The sequence below is a fragment of the Zonotrichia leucophrys genome, chromosome 3 (assembly GCF_028769735.1).
Source record: "Zonotrichia leucophrys gambelii isolate GWCS_2022_RI chromosome 3, RI_Zleu_2.0, whole genome shotgun sequence".
Lineage (NCBI taxonomy): Eukaryota > Metazoa > Chordata > Aves > Passeriformes > Passerellidae > Zonotrichia > Zonotrichia leucophrys.
The window spans coordinates 73,881,013-73,906,021 of record NC_088172.1 but is presented as its reverse complement, the minus strand read 5'-3'; the positions used below and the strand labels follow the sequence as shown (position 1 = coordinate 73,906,021).

The following is a 25,009-nucleotide window of genomic DNA, read 5'->3' as shown; positions in this document are numbered from 1 at the left end:
TATATTAAAACTTCTGAAAATTGTGAGTTCAACAACTAAATAAAAAGTAGTAATACCATAATCACCAGTGGCACCAGGTACATCACAATAAGCAGTTAGAACCTAGTTTTCAGTATTTTGAGTCTTCATTAATACAAAATACCAAACAGGTTTCATGGAGGAGGAATAACCCAGACAAGAAGAAGAAAATCTGTTCTACTCACCAGGAACACCCAACTCCGTTTCTATAAAACGAACGTAGTTTTGTGCATTCACAGGCAGATCATCAAACGTCCTGGCATTTGATATGTCTGTGACCCATCCTGGGAGTGTCTTATACTGAACCTCTACTTTGTTTAAGACTTCGTGGCTGGCTGAGAAGCAGACACAAAAATTTTATGTCCATGGATATTCTCCACCATGAGACACTAATGAGGTGTTACCTCTTACACAAAGAGGTTTGCTCATAAGGTAATAATACAAGCACTGAAGCCACTAAAGTGTTGGGGATTTTGTTAATATAAGCATAAGGGAAAAAAGTCCAGTAAATATCAGGACTCAAGACTTTAAGGAATTCCAGTGCTCAGTCACATGCATATATTTTGCTGAAACCACAATCTTTTCAGTTCAGAAAACAACTTTTCAGGGAAATAATTCCCCAAAATGTTCTTTTTTTTCCCTGAACAAATACTGAGAACCAGATCCCTCTTCATAAGGGAATTGTGAAACCAGCTTGTAAGTATCAAGCAGCTAAAACATATTTTAAAATGGCATGGGAGTGTACCTTTTACTAAACAGTCGTAAGATGTAGTTAAGAATTAACAGACCTCAGATACCCACAGACCCTTTGCCCCATACCTGCAATGAATTTATCAACCAGTGTGGAGTCCCACAGAATGTATGAACAGTAACTGTTCCCACTACTTCTCAGAAGAGAAGCAGTATTTTGTCCTTCATTTAGTAACTTGCTGCAATGTTGTCCTTTAACTATGAATCCTGTGATGATTTTTAGTTCTGAAAAACATGCTAAGCATACTGTTCTGGAACTGAATCACTCCAGTAATTATCTGAACATTAAGTCTTGGAATGACACAGGACAGCAAAACAAAGGGCTTAAGCCTGAAAATGATCAAAATATATTGATTTAAAAATGGGAGGAGTCAGGCATTCCTTCTTGCCTTCTTGAGGAAGAGGGCATAGTAATTAATTTATGTAGGCTCTGTGTCTCAGTTCAAGTCACTCCTGCCAGGACAGCTAGTCAGCCTGGGAAAGGGTTTGAGGTGCAAGAGGTACAGTGGAGGTGCAAATACAAAACCACATGCTAATCCCCCTCCAGCATGTGTGCAGCCAACAAACTCAAGCTCAGCACACTGAACGATTTGTCCTGATGCAAACAACAGTTCAACAGCAGCAGTGCTGTAAGGACAGCCTTAATGGACTAGGCATTTTGAGAAAGGCTGAAAGAAGACTGCTCTGCTGTCTTTAAAATCTATAATGGCAGAGAATTGTGCAAAGTTTTGGACACAGGTGTTCCCAGGTTAAAGAAATCCTGAACCAATACTCATGGCAATGAGAACAGACAGGCACATTAAAGATGTCTGGTAGCAGAAGCCAAGGATAAGCACTTTACTGTCAGAAGTAACAATTGAGGTGTTGTCTGCTGTGCAGGTATCTGTACAACAGAACAGAGGCACTCAAAGTGCACAACCACAAAGTGATCTCCAGGCAGTGCAGATAGTTCCTAGCCTCCCTCTTTCTGAAGAGGCAGAGTGAATGAACACCTCATCTTGGATGTCCACAGGCCTTTGAAGCCTCTTTGCTGAGGTCAGAGGGAGATAGCTGAAAGCATTTGGTATTGAACAGTCTAATATTGACTACAATCTTCCATTAGCCTGCATTCCTTACCTCCCCCTAAGAGAGAAGAAAAAGAAGGAAATGCATCACTTGATGTTTCAAATCACACTTTAATTTTGTCCCAGCAGGTGTGATCAAGATGATGTGTGGTAAAGACAAGCCACAAACTGAGCTCAGTGTAGTACCAGATCTAGTCACCATCTAGATTTCTCTCAGCTTTTCACTGAGCTTTCCCCTCAGTGGGTTTTAGGGTTTCCAGAATATTCCTTAACTACTTAACTATACAATAGACAGAGCAAATACAATGATATCATAATTTGAAGAGTGCTGTGTGACGCTACTTCCAACTCAGAAAAAATGTCTCGGATTTGGAACCTTGGAACCTTTGTAAGAGGAAGATCCTCCAGCAATTTCCAGAAACTGAACATGAAAACAGTCATGTAGATCAGACCAAAGGTATATCCAGAATAGTGTGTAGTGTGCCAGCTCTTTAACCTACAGCAAATGGCCAGGGAAAAAGTGTAAGAGAAAAAAAAACCCAAAACCAAACAAACAAACAAACAAAAAAAAACCCCAAAAAAACAAAAAACCAAGCATGAAAGTAAAGCTTGTCCAAAGTAATCTACCAATTTTCCTAAGCATCTGTGTTTTCAAACCTCCTAAGCTAGAAGTTATGTCCCTCTGTCCTGAAATCAACTGATGTCTGAACTCGGACAGGAGGCATTAGAGAACCAGACAATAGTTCTCACATTCTTTTTTAACTGACTGGCTCAAAGCTAGAAGGAAATTCTGTCTTCCATAAACTCCTACCACTGGCCAGCAAAAGACTACAGCCTTAGTAACACCAACTGAAGGCAGCCATAAATTCACAAGACATTTTAGGTTCTTGCTTAAGAGGCAATTATGAAATGCACACAGAAAGCTAAGTTAAAAAAACTCTGAGTGAGACTTGTACGATTCTCCAATCCAGGTGGAAAAAGGAACAAAATATGAAACACGGCATGCTTTTCCTGAGATGGTGAGTACTGTGTGTGATTTTAATTTAGAGACAGTCATTTCACAAGAAGGGTAAATCATGAACATCTCCAAGACAGTGGGAGGGTAGGAAGGGGAGAGAGAAAGAAAAAGTCTGCCAGTGAGAGCTTCCCAGACTAGTTTTCTTCTAAATTAAATTTCAATGTCAGTGGCAAGTTTGAAAAAAAAAAAAAAAGTTATACAAGCACACAGCATGCAGAAATGCAGACATCAGAAACAGTCTAATGGTCTGCAAAACACAAAGTGGGAATAAAGTTACCTTTTGTTTTTTATGCCAGGGGCAGGGGTTAACTGCAGCATGTGTGCTGAAAATGCTGCCAAATGTTGAGGAGTATAGCAAGGAGAAGTGTGGAACATAGAGGCACTGTGAGAGACAGCATCTTCCCGCTTACCAGAAGCTCAGCTCAAACTCCTTCCTGACGCTTTAAGGAAGACAGCATGTCAACAGCTTCTACTAAAGTTCTACCAGAATTCTTAATTGTTCATACAGTAAAGTTCATACAGGCATGAGAGCCATATTGTGCTCCTATGACCAAAGGTCAGCTGTTACCTAGGGGTATACAGGGAACTAAGTCTGCTCCCTCAAGAGTTGTATCTAAAAAGATTCTAGCCCTGAGACAGACAATGAATGAAAAAAACCCCACAAATTACTGACATCTTAGTACTGTACAACATGGCCACCTGCTTATGTCATCTTTAAGGATGGACTGCCAGAAAAAGATTTTCTTGGCTTGAGCACGACAGGCTACAGCAAAAGCATTTACTGAGTAGTTCCCAATTCAAACATGCAACCTCCATTATGGTTCAAAGGCCATTTCAGGTAAACACAAATGTCCCTAATGTTTTGATATGAGTACCAATCAGGTAATATCTGAGTCTTAAAAGGGGAAAAGCATTCCCTGGTTTAATGCAAGACGAGTACTACATTTCCTGAATCAAAGTCATTCAGCATGCATTCAGACTGGAAGTGGCACTTTTGTTTGAAGATTCTGGACAGCAAATCAGTTAGAAAACTCCCACAAGCACACGGAGAAACAAAAGAATTTGTTTAATTCCTAATGAATTACTCTTAACAGATATGTGCTCTTTTCAAGGACTAGGGGCACATCATCATTTATTCCTTTACACATAATTACATCTTTGTACTACATAAATCCTGCTGTGAGTTGTATCCAATTATTATAGTTGATCTCCTCACCCACAAGAAGTTCTCTGATGATGATGATATCCCATGAAAAATTGTAACCTGTGACCAGCCTCTAACGCTCAAGTACCAATTAGAATGAAAACAGGCATATATGTGCACATAATGAAAATCAAAAAGCCCAATCTTTAGTACTGTTATATGTTCTTCCTTTTTTTCTGCAGTATGCCTAACTATCACAAACTGAACATGACACATTATCTACAAAAACACTGGCTTGTGATATTTGAATATTTTAAAATGTAGGTACACTCTTCAAGTAAGGAACTACAGCTTCTATTATGCTACGCTAATGTACATTGGTCATGCATTAGAAAATAGTCTTGCTTTCACCTAAACTAATTGCCAGTTTCTTGCCCCACCCCTTGTCCCTCTTTTACACTATGTAGCTTTTGTAGGTTTTTGGCTATTCCATGAATCATTAAAGGGAAGTGAACTGTCAGAAACGTAACAGAAGGAAAGAAAAACTTGGCTTTTCAACAGAACCAATTCTCTTATGGGGTTCATTGCATGCTTAAATGAAGAGCTGGCCTGCTAACAATGGGCATCAATACAGTAGTGGAACAAGATAACAGTTTAGAGTATGTAACAAACTTCCAATTTAGCTTGAAGGTGATGCAGGCTGTATAAAATAAAAAGAACAAGTAGTACAGCTGTTTGAATCTTTCTAGTAGACAAAATTCAGTATTTGGTACAGGTATCTTTTAGGGGCAGGCACTGGTATGGTAAAAGATATGTCTGGTGCATCTGGAAGACTTTAATAGCTTGATGCTGAAGTAAGATATTGCTCTTGTAAGTTTTACAAGTAGAAGCCAAATGCATTCAAAAGAACCACATTACATTTCACCAAAATCTAAAATTTTTAAATAAGCAGTCTTACCAGGAAAATGAGGTATGCTGTCACCATCTAGTTTGTATGCAACACCAACTTTGATTTCTGGAAATACATCCAAGATGTCCAATTTGGTAAGTGCCAATCTATAAAGAAACATTACTCTGGTTAAACAAGTTCAAAAACCCTTGAATCTTATCACATTGTTAAAAAAAATCAAACAAAATTGACTCCTGCAACTACTTTTATTTCTTTAAGAAAATATCTCATATGGGACTAATCTGTTAGCTGGTCTGACTTAAAAAAGCCACCCCAAACCAAAAACAATCTCTGAAACAAGACAACGGCAACAAAAAAGGATAAACACAGTTTTTCTTGGATCCTTCAATCTAGTACTACATGAAGATGCCCAAAAAATCAAAGAACAGGCCTTCTCCAATTGAATGCATTTGTCTATGGCTTTAAGTGTTACAATTTTAATTGGTGAGGGTGCTGCCAAGATACCAAACCATCTAAGGTATAGCCATTTAAGATGACCATTTCATTGCATAATGCCTGTTGGTGTCTGCTCCTGTCCTCTCCAAATGTTCCTGTCCTACAGTGAAGACAAAAAATAATTTAACACTGTCTCTACAAATACCTGGCTACAACTTATTTAAAACAAAACCCACAAAAAACAAGAAAAACAGAAGTATTTAAATAAAATATGTATTTACACTATTTGATCTGCTAGAAATTTTATACCAATTTGTTTCAGGCACCCATCTTTCATTTTGATTAACATCCCAAAGACATATCTGTATTTTTAATACTTACACATACTACTAGAGATACTGATGGTTTCCCATCTATGTTATTTTGAAGACAAACTAACAGAAGAAATCTCCATAAAGAAAGGACAGAAAAATCTACATCTATAAAAATATCAAACGTAAAAATACTTCATGATAGGAAAAACGAGGAACAGCTAATTTATCAAAATATCAAAACAATCAACACAGCAATATTAACAGTGCAAATGTTACTAACTAGAATATGCACAATTTACAGTTATCTACAGCATTTCATGATTTTTTTCTGTCAAGCTGCCAGCAAAGTCTGCAAACAACTCACGCAGTAAATCCATTAATCATATAGACATATCGGAGTGAGACAAGGTCCAGCCAGCCACATCTTCTCTTCCTACCAGTGGTAACACCAAACTCTTTGCCTCTCTGTTGCAGCAATTCTCCAATTTCCTAACAAAGAGTAAGACATATCAGCATGTGGGTTTCTTTGATTTGCAACACATGATGCAGGTCTTTACTTAACATTTTACAATACGCAAATTACAATTTACATTGTAAATTACCTTTAAAGTCCTTTCCCCAGTTTTTCACAATGCTGTCCACTTGGATGAAGACAGCAATACAAAATGTTCTTTCTAATTCAAGAGAACAATTTTTAGGCAAACTTTGCAAAATTTGTTCCTGCTCTAACCTTCTATTCCACAGCAATATCTAAGAAAGTTGAAGTCCTTTAAGCTCAGTCTAGAATCAGAAGATTGAGACATGCAAACACATTGTCACTTACATACCGGCACTTATCCATTGCTAACACTGACTTAATAAAATTCAGACAAGACACACCAAGATATTTCACCCATCAGGTCACACCTGAGGCTGCAATACTCACATTATCCTGTTCTGTAGGAAAGGCACCAATTCCAACCCTGGTTGTGTAGGCTTTCACCACCCCGTACACTTCCCCGACGTTCTGCGGCGGCATGCCCAGTCCTGTGCACACACCTCCAACTGTGCAGTTTGATGAAGTCACAAAAGGATATGTGCCTATTAAAAACCAAAACATTTGGTTTAGGAAATTATTAAAACACTGGGTTTAAGCAGTTTTTTCAAAAAAGTCTAACCTGGTGAGAGACAGTACTTGCACTGCACTTACCTAGATTTTACAACATTCAAAATCAAAACACACAATAAATGTATTTTACAGTCAAGAACACATTAAGTAAGTTCTTAGTTTTGTATGTACATTGTCTGATCCACCTTCATTTGAAAAGGTAGAAATCTTACTACTTCAACTGGTAAAAATGTACTACATAACAATTCTGAATGATGGCAGTAGGTAAAAAACTGGAGTAAGACACCAGAAAAACATGCCTTGCTTTCTTACACTACATAAACTCACTAATTGAACAATGCAAAAATTGGAAGGGAGACTCTTCAGAAAACAGTATTAAAAGTTTAGAGAATGGAGATTTACTATTTTTAATTTTTGGAGGAAAAATAAAATACAAACTCTACAAGCCAATCAGCACATTATAAGGATAAGAAATTGCAATGAAATGCAGAGTTCTGGAAAGAACAACTTTGTTTGCATAATCAAATGAAAAAAGATCATTAAAAAAAGAAGACGACTGGAATACAGTCTAGTAGTACCAGTCTGTCTCTAGTTAAATATTCAGCTGTCATTGGACTGCAAAGAAGAGACTTGAATATTTCAAAATCCTTAGGTTTATACCTTTTTTTTATTAAGTATGGCAAATGAAGCAGAGCGTGCCATACTGCCCCAGCTGAACTGTGAACAAATACTTCAGCCTCACTATAACTGCACATAAGCAAGATACTTCTACCTGTTGTGTCAGACTTTTTTGCATGTTTTTTGATATGAATCAGCGATAGGTAAGAGAGGAACAACCAAGACAAAAGGAACTAAAAGCGATACAGTTCTTTCAGCAATATAGACATCTGTACAAAGTCAAAAATCCTTCAGAGACTGATCAGTGAGATTTCACAGATTAGCTTCAGGTATCTCAAATCACTCCAGACAGATTCAGGCTTACAGGTGATACGTAACAGCAGTTTGCAAGCATTAATCAGTTTTTAATCTTAGAACGCAGTAGTAAAACTTTCTTTAGTACTGACAGGTGAATATAGCCAGTGGATGTCAAAACCAGAGTCAAGAAACAGTTGTTACTCGCTTTCACCTCCCAGTCTGATATATTTACATTGCTTTGTCATTACTCTGTGCTTAAAAACACAGAAGACCACACATCCCCAAACCTGCCCCCCCATTCCCAGACAAATGCATACATAAGCTTCATTACAGGCTGCAGGAAAGTGGGATGGACTGCAAGCCTGGGGATTTACTATCCTCACAGCCAATAGACACACATTCACAAAACTCACTTCAATATTAAGATTTCTATGCAACAAAGCACAGACAACAGCCTCATTCAGAATGATTAATAATCAAACTGGCAGTGCCAAACCTTTTGACTAGGGCTTGTCTATTGTTAACACAAGTGCCCAATCCACTGATGGTATCTACCTATGGAGAGCAGATTTTCTCGTGTGTTTGGGTCTCACAGCAGAGGCAGGAAAAAAAATCAAACTAATCTGAACAACTCTGTATGTATTATAGATATACCTGATATGTAAAAGACTGCCAGCACCTTCTATTTACATGAAATCCAAAATACTCACCATTTACAAGAAAACAACCCCCTTCATAGACTTTTTTGCAAATATCTCAGTTTTACATCAAAGATTTCCCTGTGAAAAGTATATCTGAAGACTTCTTTCCTCTTTTTTTGTCTTGTAAAAAAGGATGTGTCTTCCAATATTCAATTATGAGAGTTTGGTGCTTGTACTTACAGAGACTAACCTAAGACACATCTTACTCTTAAAATAAGAGGCTTTCAGACTGAGTATGTTTGAAAATGCCCAATACCACAACTCATATTGGTTGAAAGCTGAGTGCATGCCAGTTTCATAATTGTTTTACAGCAGTCTTTATAGGCTTCCATTTCAGGTGTTAGCATCTTCCTAACAATAAAAATGATGCTGTTACAAGGCCAGCAAGATTGAAGAAAAATGTGACAAAATGCAGGAGCCAATCACACAGGCTCACAGAGTGGCAGATTATCTGTCGTTACAACGTAATAAACAAACAATCCTCCCATTAAAGAAAAGCTGCTTCTACTACCTAGAATCTTCTAATTTATTAGCAAACTTACAGTGTTTTAAGAAAAACTGCATAATTTTTAATATCAAATAGATTGGGGTAACCTTTTCAGTCTTTCCTCAATTAGCAATCCAGATTACCAACACTTTTCCCAACAATGTGAAACAATGGAAAACTGAGTGTTATCTAAAGACCCTCTTGAAAAAGCAAGCTGATTTTTCAAAAGTCAAGAAGTATTTTGCATATATGCTTTGCCTCTCAAAGCTCTCCATTTTTATTCTCAAGTGATTTCCACAGATGTAAAAAACAGTGAGTGATTTAATTTACAACTTAGAGATGCTGAAGCAATAGCTACACTCTAAGAGGAGCTACTTGATCTTTAATGCCATTCAAATTATTACTCTTGGGAGAATCTACAGCTTTTTGAAATCATTTAATTAACAACCCATTCACCCACCCCTGTATTATTTCCTAGTCATAGAGAGTGCTGTTCTTCCAAAACAAAAACAACTTCTGCCATGAGAACAGCTTATCACAGGAGAGTTTATATTTAATGTTCCTTTTTTACAATGCAAGTGTATATCAACATGTGTCTCAAAAAGACCATACCTACCAAAATCTATGTCCAGCAGTGCTGCATTTGCACCTTCAACTAAGATCTTCTTTGGTGGTCCATGTAAAGCCTCATACATGAAATAAACACCATCCCTTACCATTGGTTTTACTTTTTCCATGTAGCCCTGAATAACACAAAAGACTATTGTATAGTATAATTTCATTATGATAAAGGCAGCCAGAGTAGAATTGCTATTGTTCCCTCATAAAAATGCTCATACTCCTTTTGAAGAAGAAAAGCAAACAAAGAAATGTTAAATATGCCACACTGTGAACAAAGGGAGGAAGAATGTGAAATTCAGATTTACACAACAGATATGTACACTCTCCCTAAGAGGAAAGAAAAAAGGGGGAAGGATGAAGAGGAAAGAAAAATCCAAACTTCTGAAAGCCTTAGAAACACTCAAAGCATGAGTATTATCACTGTATTGTATTCGGTCTTTCATTTCCAAGTGTTCGAAATGTCTCCCCCAAAACCTACATGTAGGGAGTTCAGCTTCTGGCCATCTGCAGCTAACAAACGCACACAACTGTGAGTCATAATTTTTAAGTAGAAGTGAAGTTTTTTATTGGAATTCAGCATCAAATGCCTGAATGCCATTGAGTAGCTGGATGCAAGAAGCCAATAATGTTCAGATTATCACTTGGTACACAGCCTTTCTCCATGGGAACACATGGAAGTTCTCAATTCAACAATTTACTCCATGAGAAATGTAACACTTTGCCTTTCGGAGTGGAATCAAGTGCATCAGCATAAGACAAGTAATTTTCTTCAAGCTACAAATGTGTGGTGTTTCCACCTTAACAAGGAGTTTCAGATAGTCCATAATCCTGAATTGCTTTAAGTAAACTATAAAGCATTATGAAATAATCAACTGTAACTGGTTTCTAGACCTACAAACTAATACAAATACAACAACATATGTACAACTGGCTTTACTTAAAGTAAAACAAACAGAAGTGCTAAGAACTCCCTTATACTCTACTACAGAGCTGTAAAAATTAAAGGTAGAGAAAGGATGGTTTCTTTGGCCTGATTTTCTTAAAGAATTATCATGTAATTGTGTGTGCCCTCCCTGTTCCCCACACACCTCAGTGGCTTTAAACAGTGTCATATTTGGTTGACATTTTAAGGGTTAAAAAAAAATCTCACAGAGGTTTCTACAAGAAGCATGAATAAAAAGGTTGGGTAGAACAGTAAGTCACCTCCCAAGATTTTCACATAACTTGGATGCTGTGCAAATAAAACCTAATGCCAGAGAGGAAACTCTCAACTGTCCCAACCTCAGGGAAAAGATCAAATCAGAATTCATTATTAACCATACGACTAGTTCGCTGGCAATCAGGCTTCATTAGCTCTGCTGCTATCAATTTCCATTTTTCTGTGTTGCTAGACAGTATTTTTTTTTACGAGCTATTACTTAGAAAAACTATTTACTTCAATTCTTAACTTTCTGAGACAAGGGCTTAACATTCTGCTTTACAATGAAACATACTTCCCCCAGCTACAATCCTGGTTTTTCTCCTAGACTGTATGCTTGAGTAGAAGTAAGTCAAGAAGAAATCACCCCATACAACCCTTTTTCTTAAAATTCAAGTATCTCCCTTGAAAGTAAGTTTTGAAACATAAAACAGGGGCCAAGAGTGTCCTTAAGGATAGCAGCAGACTCTGCAGCACTGATGCACGTGGTTTCCCATGACACAGTCTAACTCCTCACACAAGCACAAGCACCAGTCACACCAAGGGATACACATATCCGTAACTGCACACAGTGATTAGATAACCAGAAAGACAGAAGCAGGCTTACCTTCAGCTTTTCCAATTCCCCTTCAATATCTATTTTTAAAGTAGGATATATTGCTTTGTACTGATTGGCTAACACTTTGAACCTGAAAGGCAAAAATGCTTGACTGAGATTTCTGTTTGTTTTCTTCCCACCCACCCTTGATTTTTACTGGTTACGTACCTGCAGTTATTTGGTAATTTAACCATTTCAAACAATGAATTATTATAATAATCATGATTGTATAATTTAATAAAATTATACATATTTTTTTAATTTTAAATAACTTTTAACTAAGAAAATTAACAGGAACCAGACATAATTGCTTACACAGGGTACTATCCAGAAACTGAAAACTATCCTTACAACTGTGTACAGTAATTACCTCTCAGAAAAGTCATCAAAATCAGAAACAAGATCGCACATTCTGAGTCCACTTCGAGCTGCCTTTGAAGAATATACTGGACCAATTCCTTTTTTGGTAGTTCCCAGACTTTGAAAAGATAATAATAAAGAGTTATTCATATAAAGGTGTTTTTTCTCTAAAGCTATTCCATCCTTAGCGTAAAATGAAATGCCATTAATTGTGAGCGTGTAACCTTGCTTCAAGCATTTAAAACAAAAGATATTTTTAGGATGCAATCTAGTGTCAGAATATCTCTGTTTATACAAGCAAATATGTTAATCTTCTACATACTTCTGTTTTTAAACCAATAATTTTTTGTACTTTAGTGAATGCTTACATATTTATTTGTACACAATTCTAAAATTTATACTTAAGGAACCAAATGTCAAGAAAATATCCTTCAGTATTATGAACCGAAACTAAGTATCTTCCTAAAAAGCAACGACACAAAGAGTATGGATTTTATGTTTGTGTATTAGAAATATTTCATTTCATTCTAAATACCTCAGCTGGAGCCAGGAAAACAGAAGACACTGCCAAACATCCAAAAGTGACAGAGACACTCAAAATGCTCTCCATGTTGAGTTCAGACATGGGTTTTCCACTGTAGCTGATTCTGAAAAACTGAATTCCTTTTCTTACCCTTACCTGCCCACTCTCCCTGAAAAGCCTTTTCCAGCTTAAGTCCTGACAATATACTATAAAATTTGCTTGCACTGACTTTACTGTGAGAGAAGTACAGCTACTTCAGTCATGCTAAGTAGCTATCAAAATGGAGCCAAACTGTACTCATCACAAGCAGATTATCAAATACCTTCCCCATCATGCTCAATACATTAAGTAACTTTTTAAGGAGAAGTGAACAGGTCTGCAAAATTTTCAGAAGTGTGCTACATGTTGTTAAGCTTAATTGTGCACTTAGTTTTAAAGGGTTTGGGCTCTTACCCCTCTCAATCAGACACAGACTCTCCTTCAGTTATAAATTCTGCATATGCAGTGTGTCCCATAGTTCTTCAAACTGCCTTGAAGGCACCATACCACAACTCAGTTCAAGAGGCCCTCCAGGTAAAGTAGGAGGCACAGGTCCTATCAAAAATTATGTATCACTTGATATGTGAGCAAACAGAAATACAGTTCATACTAAGTATATAACTCCGTAGCAGTTTGGATTAGATTCAAAAATATCTTGGAAAAAAACTTAAGTTCTTCCAATTAGACTCAATACCAAGTAATCTCAGGGAGTGATGTTTACCTCCAGTCCAAGAAAAAAAAAAACATTGTAATGAACTTTGCACCACACTGTATCCTCTAACCAGACCAGGACACTGTGGCTTAAACAACTGACTCCAGCCTCCAGCATCCACCCCAATTCACACACTTCACAGAGAAGGGTTGGTTTCCATTTATTTTGTTTCATTAAGACATACCAATTAATAAAAAAAATGTCAGAAGACTGTACTTATGGAAGCTGAAACAACTGTATAAGCAGAATCCACCGTATTAGATTTTTAGACTAGATTGTATTAAGCTTTTCTATAACCTTTCTGCAAGGGAAGCTACATGATGAGCCTTACTGGTGAAGGTTTCTGAGCTACATTTGACCAGGCAAAAGCATTCAATTAAAAGAACAAATAAATTTACCATTTAGAATGGTAATTTTAATGATAATAGTTCAAAGTCTTAGGCACAAAAGAATTTAAACACCAACCATGGCATGTAGTCAATCTGCAGTAAGACATGCTAGCAGACTATTTCAATTCCTTGCCTCCAACAAACAAGAAACCATCTTTTGATAATCCATGATAGCCTGTTCTTAGCCAGCCTGTAGTATTACTCTCCCCATTACAGTTATTTAGCCTTAAAATTTAGGAGGAAATAGGGTAATTTTAACAAGCTTGAAAACTGTATGTTGTAGATCAAGAACTCCACAGAAAGAAGAAATTCAGCATTTTCAATAGTGACTTTAGTTATTTTGCTTTGAACATAAATATTTTCCTGAGTTTTTTAAAAGCAAATTATTTGGGTTTTCCCTAACAATCTTTTACAATAACCAAAAGAGTGGTGCCTTCTCTCAAGTAACTGATTTGAATGACTGTTTTTAACTGCAAATATTGTCATACAGCAATTTTAGCTTGTGCTCCATAAATATTGAAGAACAGCTGATACACAGGGATAATCGCTAATAATGGCTCATTAAAATAAGAATATTCTTCCATATTTATCTATATGTTCTGTTTGCTTTTTAAATCCTAAACCAGCAGGTAACAAGAGAGCTGGTACAGCTCAGACAAGTGTAAAAATGACTCCTTGTAAAAATCACTGAAAAATTATCCCTCTATGGCAATCTCTGTGAAGATACACCCAAATCAGACACTCTCTTCAAGCTTATTATCATGGATCAAACATTTTTCAGATGAGTATGTCTCAATTACTTTTCATCCATGTAATCTCTCTTTTTGGAAGGTCTTCTAAGTTTACTGTTATCTGAGAAGCCCATAGCACTACAGTGCTTCCCAGCTTTAGACAGGTCACTGTTAATTCTGCCAGCTTTTTCCCCAGCCCCAAGAACTAGTCAGCTACTAGGAAAGCACAAGTTAAAAACAGCAAGATAGTTTCTAAAAGTTTTGAAAGCTTCAGAAAGTGAGTAGCATTCTGCAGAAGACAATGTGAACATCTACATGTACCTCTGGCTTTCAGTTATTGGGAGTTGCCAAAGGGGTTTTTCAATATTCATAAAGAGAAATATATTTATACAGAAACAAATACCTCCAGTAAACAAAACACTGGAAGCAGAAACTAGCAAATTAACAACTAGAAACCTTTTCATAAGGCAGACTATAAAGACAGAGCCCTTTAATTAAGCATATAATCTTTCACTGGAAGATAAAAGTGTAAGAAATAATCCCTGCATAGTCCACATTCAAGAGTCACATGGATATTTTTTTTTAACCCACTGAGCAAGCAAAACAGAGATTCAATTAATTAAGTCCTGTTTGTACAAAGTCATCCATGTTTGACAAAATAAAACTACCTACTTCTTTCCTGCTTGTTCTTGCCTCTGTTGTTCTTGGATGCCATCAGCAGCTTGGTGAAAATCAAACACTAAGAAAATAAAATAACTTAAGTTGAAAATTTGTGTGAAACAAATTATAACAGCAATGATTTCTTCAGACCAACTCTGTTTACCAATGTGGAAAATAAATATACACCCTGAAGAAAGGCAAATAAAACTAGAGGGGTTTTTTCTTCCCTTTTGCATTTTTCACAGGGAAGATTTCTAAGTTTTTTCAGAGACTTTTTAAAAAGTGCTTATTTTGTAGAATATTTGCAAAGTGAGTATGTATGTCCCACAGAATAACTAAGCCATTTTGGCTTTGTAGTGGCCCCAAAGAATGTATGGATAAACAAAGAAAAAATGTAGTTAAAAAAAAATCCTGGAAATAGGATACAGTAAAAAAAAAAAGTCATACTGCTAAAATTCAGGTGAGACCTGAAAGTTAACATTCTCACCTATTTTACAGATTTCTTAAACAATTTTAGGCAACATCAATTAAAACACATTTGAAAATAGAAAAGCCCCCACCAATGTCTGCTATATCAACAGAAGTCAACTTCATAAGCCCCGATTGTTTTTAAGCATTATATTGTTATTAATTATAAAGATTATGCAGAGTATCCCTTGTATCAATACTCTGTCTACCATAAAAGAAACAAAAAACCAAAACAGAACAACAAAACTCAAAAGACACGCAAACATCCACGCCCCCACTCCCCCACATCCCAAAAATCTTACAAGACTCATGTCAAATACAAAGATTGGTGGGCTGGTGCACAGCTTATAGGCTAGCAGAATTAATTCAACTGGTTTTCTTAAGCACTATTTCCTGAAAGTTAAAAACTATCTACACTGCACAGGAAAGAGCCATGTAATAAGTATGTTAGTCTCTCCAGAACAAAGAGTGGTTTTCCTGTTTGCCTTACCAATTTGGCTTTGTGTTTATTTCCAGGCATTCCCACATTTTAAAGAATTACATCATGCCCAGCAGTGTGAACCTACCTTTAGCTGATCTGTTGTTAGAGACTATTCATAGATCAATATCCATTTTAGAGAAGACATTTTTATCATGGTAACAGACTTTCAAATTGTCATCAAAACTTTCTAAATAGAGGCATTATGAAAGCTCATTTCTGTGAGGACGTTGAATGATTATGAGTGACAGCAACTGGTCCTTTTTATTCACAATCTGTTTAATTATGATAAATTCACAGCACTGCCATTGCAATATAATCACCACAGAACAGTTTTTCTAGTAATTGAGCAATTTCCAAATAATTCACCTAGAGAATTATCAGAAAAGATACTGGTAACTTAAAAACAATTACTCAACTATTTCAATCTCATTAGTTACTCCAAACTAAAAACATATTTACTCTGAAATAAATGTCAGTAAGTTCACTCACTAAGCTATTCCAGATTGGTGTAAAAAACAAAACAAGCAAAACCAAAGAAAGTGAAACCAAAAGCAAAACTGTTTTTCCCCTGTGTTACAAGCTTTTACTTTGTCAAGTCCTAAACAGTTTGCATCTTCAGAAAATTACACCAGAGGCAGCAATAATGTTATAATATCTAAAGAGCTAATCTAAAGGATGAATTTATGCCATAAAGATGCAGTAGGAGTGGTACAGGAAGACTGTCTGAAGCTCTGTGCTGGTGGATTGGACTCAATACTATTTCACTTCAGGCTTTGAACTGCAGTGCTGTCTCAAGCATAGGCTGGATTCAGTGCAGAATGATGAGCTCCTCTCAAGGAGGGCAGCCATTCCCTTCATCCCTAGAGAGTCCTTGCCACAAAAACTCCTCTAGGAAGCAAGTGGCAAGGAGAGGGGTAGGGAGATCATGAGCTTCAAGTCACACTGGGTCCCCTGTTTTCCCAGCAGAACCGTTACTGTGAGCAGCGCCACTTTACACCAAAAGCGGAACGAATCCTGAGTCAAGTCACTCTCAATGCTTTCTGACTGCTCTGTGCTTCTCATCTGACTTGGAAAGTGAACCTCTTTCCTGCCTAGGTGATGCTTATGGAATAGGATTTAAAAAATAAAATCACTAGAACATAAACCTGGGAGGATTCCGAGTGAATTTTTTTCTAGGACCTTCAATAAATCAAAGCAACCCAGGGAGACCTAATCCAAAGAAAAGAACCTATATAAGGAGATGGCTAAAAATTATCACACTTTTACTGCCACAAAAAGTCCATAAAAAGCAAAAATGCACAAAACCAAAAACAAACAAAAAACCAAACAAAAAAACTCCACCAAAAAAACAAACCACAAACAGGAACTTACCAATATGAGCCCTGTCAGAAATTATTAGTCTCTTTTCCCAGCCTTCTAGTCCTTTAAAGGCAAAATGAAATAGTTTAAATTATGTTTTGTATAGCATTTTTGTCTTCTGATGTATAAAGTATAAATACTTTTCATGCTTAGACCTCAGTCAATCTATTTTAAGACTGAGCAATCACATTACAGAGAAAAAAGAAGTAATTTCAGTAATTAAAACTTGGCATCAACCTATTAAGCTGAGAAAATCAGACTTATTCTGAAGAAGAATTCAAGCTACTAGCTCTTCAATTTTAGCAAACAATTAGTAGCTCTTTTGGTTCTGAATAATCTAAACCATTGTTTTTTCCCATTTCTAGGAGCCTGCTGCCAAGCATAGCTATAGACATAACATGAAGTATCCAAAAACTGAGTTCTGAATCAAGAAGTGATTACCAGAGCACCCCTCTACATTAACATGGTCAAAGTGTACACCAATACTCTAAGAAGTAAAATGACTTTCAACAGGTTAACACGCTTAAAAAGCCATTTCACTTCTTAAATTCACTTTTTTAAGCAAAGAAAAATGTCTGCAGACAATTCTGATTTAGATTATATTCTGAAACTGTACAGAGATTCCTTTTATCTGCCTTCCCATGAGGGCTCTGGCACTTACAGCAAGACTACCATCAGAAAGCAACAGCTAAAAGGAGTTGTGGAAAAATACATTGTATGTAACCTCTACAGAGGTATCCTCCATCTAAATAATTTGAGTAGTGCGCCACAAACTATTTTAAAAGTACTATCTTCAAATTCTCACCTTTTCCTTTCTTTAAGTTTTTTTCAGCTTCTTCAAAGAGTCCTGGCAAATGAATTACAACACCATTTCCTGAAGAAAATCATTATATAAAACTTAATTAATTATGTTGAGCAAGGGAAAAAAACATTTCAAACAGTTCAAAGACACTTCATATATTGTGTGCAAAGTATTTTATTTAAGTTCTTTAACATACTGCAATTTTGATTCTTAGGAATTTGTCTAAGCCAGATTTGCTCCTAAAGCATGCATTTCTACCTACATGCACTGAATCTTCCTAATAAATGCAACTTTCAATTTAGACCAGTACAAACAGGAACAGAATTGTAGAACAGTCTGAAATCCAACTTCCTCTTTCTCATACCTAAAATTAACTTCCCTCTTTGTTCTTCACTTTAATAAACTTATTGCTTTTTAAAAGCTTGGTACATTATAAACACTAGTATCCTTGCAGACACTTTTTTGGTGTAAACAGACACAAAATATTTTGTACATAGAGGTGGGACTGTTAAGAGACCAGCAAAAACAACAGAGGAAAAAGCCCTATCAAAAGCAAGCTCACCTTCCTACAGCTGTCACACTGCCCAGAAAAAGACTGCTAGCTCATACAATTAACCAGCATCACTGAGTGCCTAGGAAGGAGCATTCTCACAGCAAAACTGAACCATCTTAAGGCCATACCAAACTCAGTACATTCAAACATCTAGCTGAAGAAGGGATCTGCCATCCAAAACTATTTGCATACCACCTAATTTCACACAGATAAAAGCATTCTACACGAAGTATTTTAAGATTTTTTCACTATTACCTTCATGATGCAGTCCTAAACAATAGGAATACTCTACTTTAATACTCAATCACTTTGCCCTTACCCTTTCTTAAAAGAATCTAGAAAAAGCTTCAGAACAGGCAAGACCAAAAGACAGAAGATAGAGACAAGAGGATTTGTAAAAAGTTCTGTCCCAACTACTGTATTGTTAAAGGATGGGGGCCTTCCTATTCACCCAAGTCTGCCCAAGAACACAAGGCAAATGGGCATCCTTTTTTTACTGTTTTCAAGTGATAACCTCAAGAAACAGAGTACAGTAACATCAAAAGAGAATAGAAGTAGTATAATCTGCCTCAGCCCTCAAAACTAGGAACAGTTAACATCCCAAACTTCCCATCATCAACAAGAATCTCTTTCCATGCTCACTGGCTCCATTTCTGTAGAAGTATTAGGCAGGACAAGTTGATCCATAACTATCCCATCATCAAGTCACAATGTAACAGCTGAAAAGGGGCAATTAACCACCAAATCCCATCAAGTACAGATTTACTGCTGACAGAGTATACAGTCACTACCAGCTGGACTGTTTATGAATCAAGTAACTCGTGACAGAGGCTCTTCAGCTGCTCTTTAGCAAACTGTCAGTGATCACTTGCTCTTGGCATAGATACCAAACTGAAAGGCAAGACTGCAAAACAATGAGATGCAGGAAGAAGTGACAGGAAAGGCAAGGCAACAGAATCCTGACCGGGGTATCAAAGAAGCAACATGGAAGTGTTGCTAAGTCATTGCCTTTAGTGACCAGAGACTCAACTTGTTTGGTGAAACAGCACTCAAACACAAACATAGTTATAATGGTGTGTACATATGTTTTATGTTTACCTTCATTTTTAGAAGGAAATTCTATGGGCTACACCACATTATTAAGTAGGTTGGCCATCCAAGCAATGCAAAGAAAAAAGCACCAACCATGTAGGATTGGAAACAAGATTCCAAGGGAGAGTGGTACTGGGGTAAAAGTAGTTTTTTAGGGACAACAGACTAGATAGCCTAAACCCCTCTTCATAAAGCAAACAGATCACAGATCCTGGTATCACCTAGTACAGCCACTGCCCTAAACCTTCCCATGTACTCTCCTAAGAGGACTTCTTGGAAAGAACTCAAGAGTGTGGAAGTCTTTTGGAGTTAAGCATTCATTTCACAATCCAACAGAAAAGGGAGGGAAGAATTATGGTTCAAAAAGTAATGGTAAGTACTTAACAGGGCTAAAGATCAAATACGAGTGGGGTATTCTGAGAATAAGAGATATAAATGGTAGAGAAAATAAAAGAGAATGGGAAAATGAAGACACACTGGGCAGCTAGCTGCTAACATTGGTAGGATAGATAAGAACAAAGGTGAACTATCCAAGACAAAAAAACCATTCTGTAATCCCAACTTCACAAATGAGTAAGGGCAGTATCAGGAAGACAGTCAACAATCTAGGCCTATGAAAAACTGAAGAAAACGACTCCTGATACTGTATGTTCTCAGATATATTTTGTTATTTTAATGTGTCACAAGTCTGTAACTACAATCCTGTCTGTTTTTCAGATGTCCCACTTACCAATGAAGGCAGTGACTTTTGGATTGATGATCCCACTTGGCAGAAGATGAAAGTCATATTCCACAGCATCCACAACAACTGTATGCCCTGCATTGTTGCCTCCCTGAGTGGGGGGAGAGGGAGAAAAAAAGTGTTAACAGTTTTTGACACTAAAGACAAATGAACACACAGTATAGAGATCAAGTAAATTGGTTACGCAGTTTTCATTTCTGTTACTGACAAAAGAGCATTCAGAGACTTCCCAGGAAATCAGCCAAACTTGTTCTGTCAAACTGGACAATTTCAACATCAGTATTTTCTGCCATATAGACTTTGGACAGTGTTTTGGTTCATCAAAGGTACAAAATTGTGGAATGAGATTAAAATATTCCTAAAATCATCATATGTAAATATTCTAGAACATGCAAACATTTCTAAAAGCCATCATCAATTTTATTAGTTTTCTGGTACAGTTATGAAAGTAAAGTATTAAGAGTGGAACTGCAACCTTAACAAAGTAAAAAAAAAAAAAAAACAAATCCCCAGTTAAACTGGGAGTATAAAACCATACAGCTATTGGGATGGGTAAGTGTCATTGTCTGGCAACATGCAGGCTTGCTGTTCTGAATTTTGGGTTCAGACCTTTGAGTGCTTTTCTATGAATAGTAACAAGTGAAACTACCTAGTTCATTCTATTCCTTCCTGATAAGAGAAGTTATGTAAGAGTACAAGTCATTTATGTTAAATGCATGTTATGCTAAACATAGCTTTTAAGGGGTGAATCTAAAAACAAGTGAAACAACTGCGTTTTCCTAAGTTACCAGAAACCATTTACATCAAACTAACACTTTAAACATTTCTAGCACTTTTCATTACAACAAAGAGAGCATTAAGAGATTCATTAAACTCTGAAATCCATCTAAAATACTAAAAGAAGCTTGTGACCAAGTCTTAAAGACGGTCAAGAAAGGCTTATGAAACTAAAAAGATTACAAAACAGTTACCAAATATCCCCAGTTCTTGTTTGCTGTACTTTTGAAAATAAGCTTATACTCTCTTGTGACCCAGTCATTTGTGCAAGACAAGGTTACATACAAAACGGTTCTGTTTGTCATAACCACAGGAACATCCTTTAAAGGCTCCTCACACCCGAAGTTAAACAAACTGCTCCACAAAAAGAAAACCTTAAACAATGACTTTTATGCTGACACACCTTTCAGCACAAGACAAACTGAAGAAAGGCATTACATGAAAATAAACTATAAACATTATTAATCCATGGAATTATAAATCTGAAATATTTCAGAATATTGTGTCACAAATGGACTTTTCTAAGCAATGGACTCAACAGCTACTCACTACTTCGGTAACATTCACGAAGTATGAATCCAATAAATAAATCCAACCCATAAAGCTGTATCTGACAATACAAATAAAGAGTAGTTGTAGATATCAAACATTTGTGCCAGTACACAGACACACATGCCACAGGTACAAGCCTAATCTCATTGAAGTCAGCAATGAAAATTTTGTAATTTTAGCATTATTTATTTGAGGACTTGTGACCACTTCACCTCCTCTGAAAAGAGAGAAAACTCAAAAACCTTCACCCAACAAAGGAAATATCTGAGTTTAATACAAGTTTAAATTTTTAAATAACATACTGCAGAATTTTTCCACCAACTGAACATTACCTTGAAGTAGCAGTAAAGATTTTTGGATGCAGATTTTCTTTGCAAGTGACTCAATCAGTCTGACTCAATCAGACAATGATAAATTTTCAATTCACAACAAATGAAACATATTGAACCGAGACATAAAGCAGGGTTTTCAAATGTACTCTTTTAAAAAAGCAAGAAATGCTCGGGAATAAACTTCCTGTTTGCAATCTTTCTACTCAACAGCTTTAAGGAAGGTTATTTAGCAGTCTACCACTCCACAACTGTCTCTGATTTAAAAGGATGTTAACTACATTAGCAGATAGATAATTTATAATTATTTTTGAAATGAAATGCTGATACTCCTGAGCTACAAGTTACTCCAAAAATAGACAATATTTTAAGAACTATTAAGTTATATACTTATATAAAATGCACTAGGTATTTTGCAATAAAAGACATTAGTTTTCTACTTAATATTTGAGAAGCTAAGCAAACCAGCACAGTTATGCACTAAAGCATCATTTATAGTCAGTACCTGTGCTGAAAGTGATAGTTACCTTTTTCCATATCAGATTCCTTCAAATTATTCATTTCTATCAGATTCACTGCTAGTATCAGTCTAGACTTCAACATGAGCACTGAGGCGCTTTAAATGAAAATTCAATAGATAGGTCTAAGTACAACACTGAAGTACTGAGGTATTAGTAATTTACAAATGGGAAGACAAGTCCAAAGTCTCCCACAGCAGCATAAATAAACTGGACTAACTCATAAATAACACTAGTATTAGTGAATGACTGTTCTCTACTAGCTGGACAAGTTAATTTCATGTTTTGCTTCTCAAATTATTTAAAAAAAAAATAAAGGTTTTCTTATGTCACGAATGTCAAAAAAAAAAAAAAAAGAAAAAGAAAGAAAACCTGGCCACTCTAGAAATCAGATCATGATCAACAATAAATTCTTAGTGTCCTAAAGTCTGCCAAGTTACTGGTGCCATTCAGACATGGCAACCTAAAGTTCAGCAGTCACATGTGCTTGAACAAGGTGTACAGCACGCAGCCTCTGACTCTGCTGGTCACAAGAGTGGAACTGCTGACTTCAGGTGGTGACAAGATTTCATCTTTGCACTGCTGAGTGACGCCAAGGGTGCTGCTTCCATGCTCACTGAAAAACACCCCATGGCTGACAGAATAAAAATGGCATTTTACTTTCTAAACCTTGACTGTTCATGCAACAGAGCTCATGCTTCACCTAGAAGCAAACTACTGGTATTTATTTTATTTCTGCATGTTTACTCTGAGCAGCTCCACTTGAAGGGATTTTGCCAGAGTAGAGACTAAAGTAGAAAACGTGTGACAAATCATTATCTTGAGCCATATGAATACTTCAAGGTTTTCAAAGAGTATTTTCAGATTAGACTCAAATTTGAATCTCAGAAATTACTGACTATAATATTATGATGCCCACAATGTGAAAAGATGCAATCCCAAAAGTGTTATTGATGGAAGCTGTGTGCTAGAATATTAAATCAGTCCCCAAACTGCTCTTGATGTCATTCTGTCAAAATTAGTCATTTTGAAAAGTATTTTTAATTTCAAACCCTATTTTAAGAGAGCATTCAAGTAACAGCATGTCATGAATTTGATTTTCAAAATTCTTCTGCTTATTTACAGGTAAGCTCTACCCTAACAGCAGAAGTGGTTACACAGTATGAGTTGTAATATTTTAAAATAATGGTTTACACTGTACACTTTACAGTGAACTTGCAGTGAAGTGTACACATGTTGTGTGCTCAGACATTGCTCAACACAGGTTTGGTAAACAATTCTAATTACAGAAATCTGAACTCGGCGTTCTAGTGGTGGTGAGGTGAAGGGGAGGGTTGTTTTTAGGTTATGGGGTTTGAATTTGTTTTGGGTTGTTTTTTCCCTTCTCCAGATATTGATGTTAATGCAGGCAACTATTGCCTCTGAGCATAATTTAAGCTTTAAACTGATGAAGTCACTCCTGGCTTCTGTGCTTTCCATCTGGATTTCTCACTCCTCCTCCCTCTTCCAACTAAACCAAATGGGATAAGCTAGGTCATTCAAACTAACACTCCTCTGATTCACATGTTTAAACATTAATAATGGAGAACTAACTGTGGAAATTATTTTTACTACTAGTTAAACAAAGTTCATGTTCAAATGATATTCAATACCTTACATAAAGCTTTTGCCAAAGGGAAATTAAGATATACAAGTCATTTCAGTCAAAACATACAGTCATTAAGGCTGGCAATACTCCCTAGCTAACTAAATAAAAAATCAGTTTACCACATCTCAGTAATCTTTTAAGTAGCCAAACAGGACTTCTCTCCCATACATGTGAAAACAAACACGTGTGTGCCAACACGGGCAGTGGACAAATGTGCAGCAGGACCACAGGATGCTCTTGCTCGGTCTGGAATACACCACACACAGGTAGCACTGCCTTCCTTTGCCTTTCTCCCCACACAAGGTTTCCTTCGGCTGAGCCAACAAGTGTGCCATGGCCAAGATACTCAGCCCCGAGGGCAAGGCAACTCTGGATTTGCCTACAAACAGATTGACTGCACACTCTGGATTTGCCTACAAACAGATTGACTGCACAAAAGTACTGATGGGGCAGAAAGACCACTTCTCATACATGAGAGAGGTAAGACCCAGCAGCACTCTGAACAAAGAACTTCTTCCCTGGCGTGCTTTCTTCCCATTCTGCAGAACAGCAGCAGAGGAAGCCTTTTTCATCACAGAAAAATGTGTATATATGAATAGAAAAAAGAACATAAAACCAATTCTACAATTCTCTGGCAACAGCAGAAAACAGCAACACAAAACAAAGAGCAGTAAGAACCAGCAACAACCAGTAACACCATGCTCCTGTCAAGGGGCTCACTCAGGACTACACCTGGAGTCCCAGGCATACTTCTCTTACATAACAGTGCCATTTACTTGAACATCTCTATCAAGACATAGCATTGCAGTCTAAACATACTTTAAGGTTTCTAAAATTGGATTTTCAGAAGTCAGCAACCTTCTTAGCACTAAATTAAGCTAAAAGCATTTGGTTTGTTTGTCTTCCCTCCTTCCATTATTTTTTCTCCTTGTATCTTTCAGCACAGTACTTGGAACAGTTCTCTTTCTGCTCCCAAATGATTTTCAGCGACCA

The 25,009-nt window shown here is 36.7% G+C and overlaps 1 protein-coding gene across 1 annotated transcript in view; it reads right to left on the bottom strand.

Annotated features, from left to right (window-relative positions):
• The window catches only part of ADSS2 (adenylosuccinate synthase 2), a 36,614-nt gene that overhangs the window by 1,392 nt on the left and 10,213 nt on the right, over positions 1-25,009 (bottom strand). The window contains exons 2-12 of the mRNA XM_064708819.1: positions 20,181-20,283; positions 17,809-17,877; positions 17,016-17,066; positions 14,708-14,774; positions 11,652-11,759; positions 11,291-11,372; positions 9,481-9,607; positions 6,579-6,733; positions 6,018-6,142; positions 4,953-5,050; positions 204-353 (exon numbers count right to left, since the gene is read on the bottom strand). Of these exons, the coding sequence (XP_064564889.1) occupies positions 204-353; positions 4,953-5,050; positions 6,018-6,142; positions 6,579-6,733; positions 9,481-9,607; positions 11,291-11,372; positions 11,652-11,759; positions 14,708-14,774; positions 17,016-17,066; positions 17,809-17,877; positions 20,181-20,283 (1,135 nt within the window). The remainder of the gene's footprint in view (positions 1-203; positions 354-4,952; positions 5,051-6,017; positions 6,143-6,578; positions 6,734-9,480; positions 9,608-11,290; positions 11,373-11,651; positions 11,760-14,707; positions 14,775-17,015; positions 17,067-17,808; positions 17,878-20,180; positions 20,284-25,009) is intronic.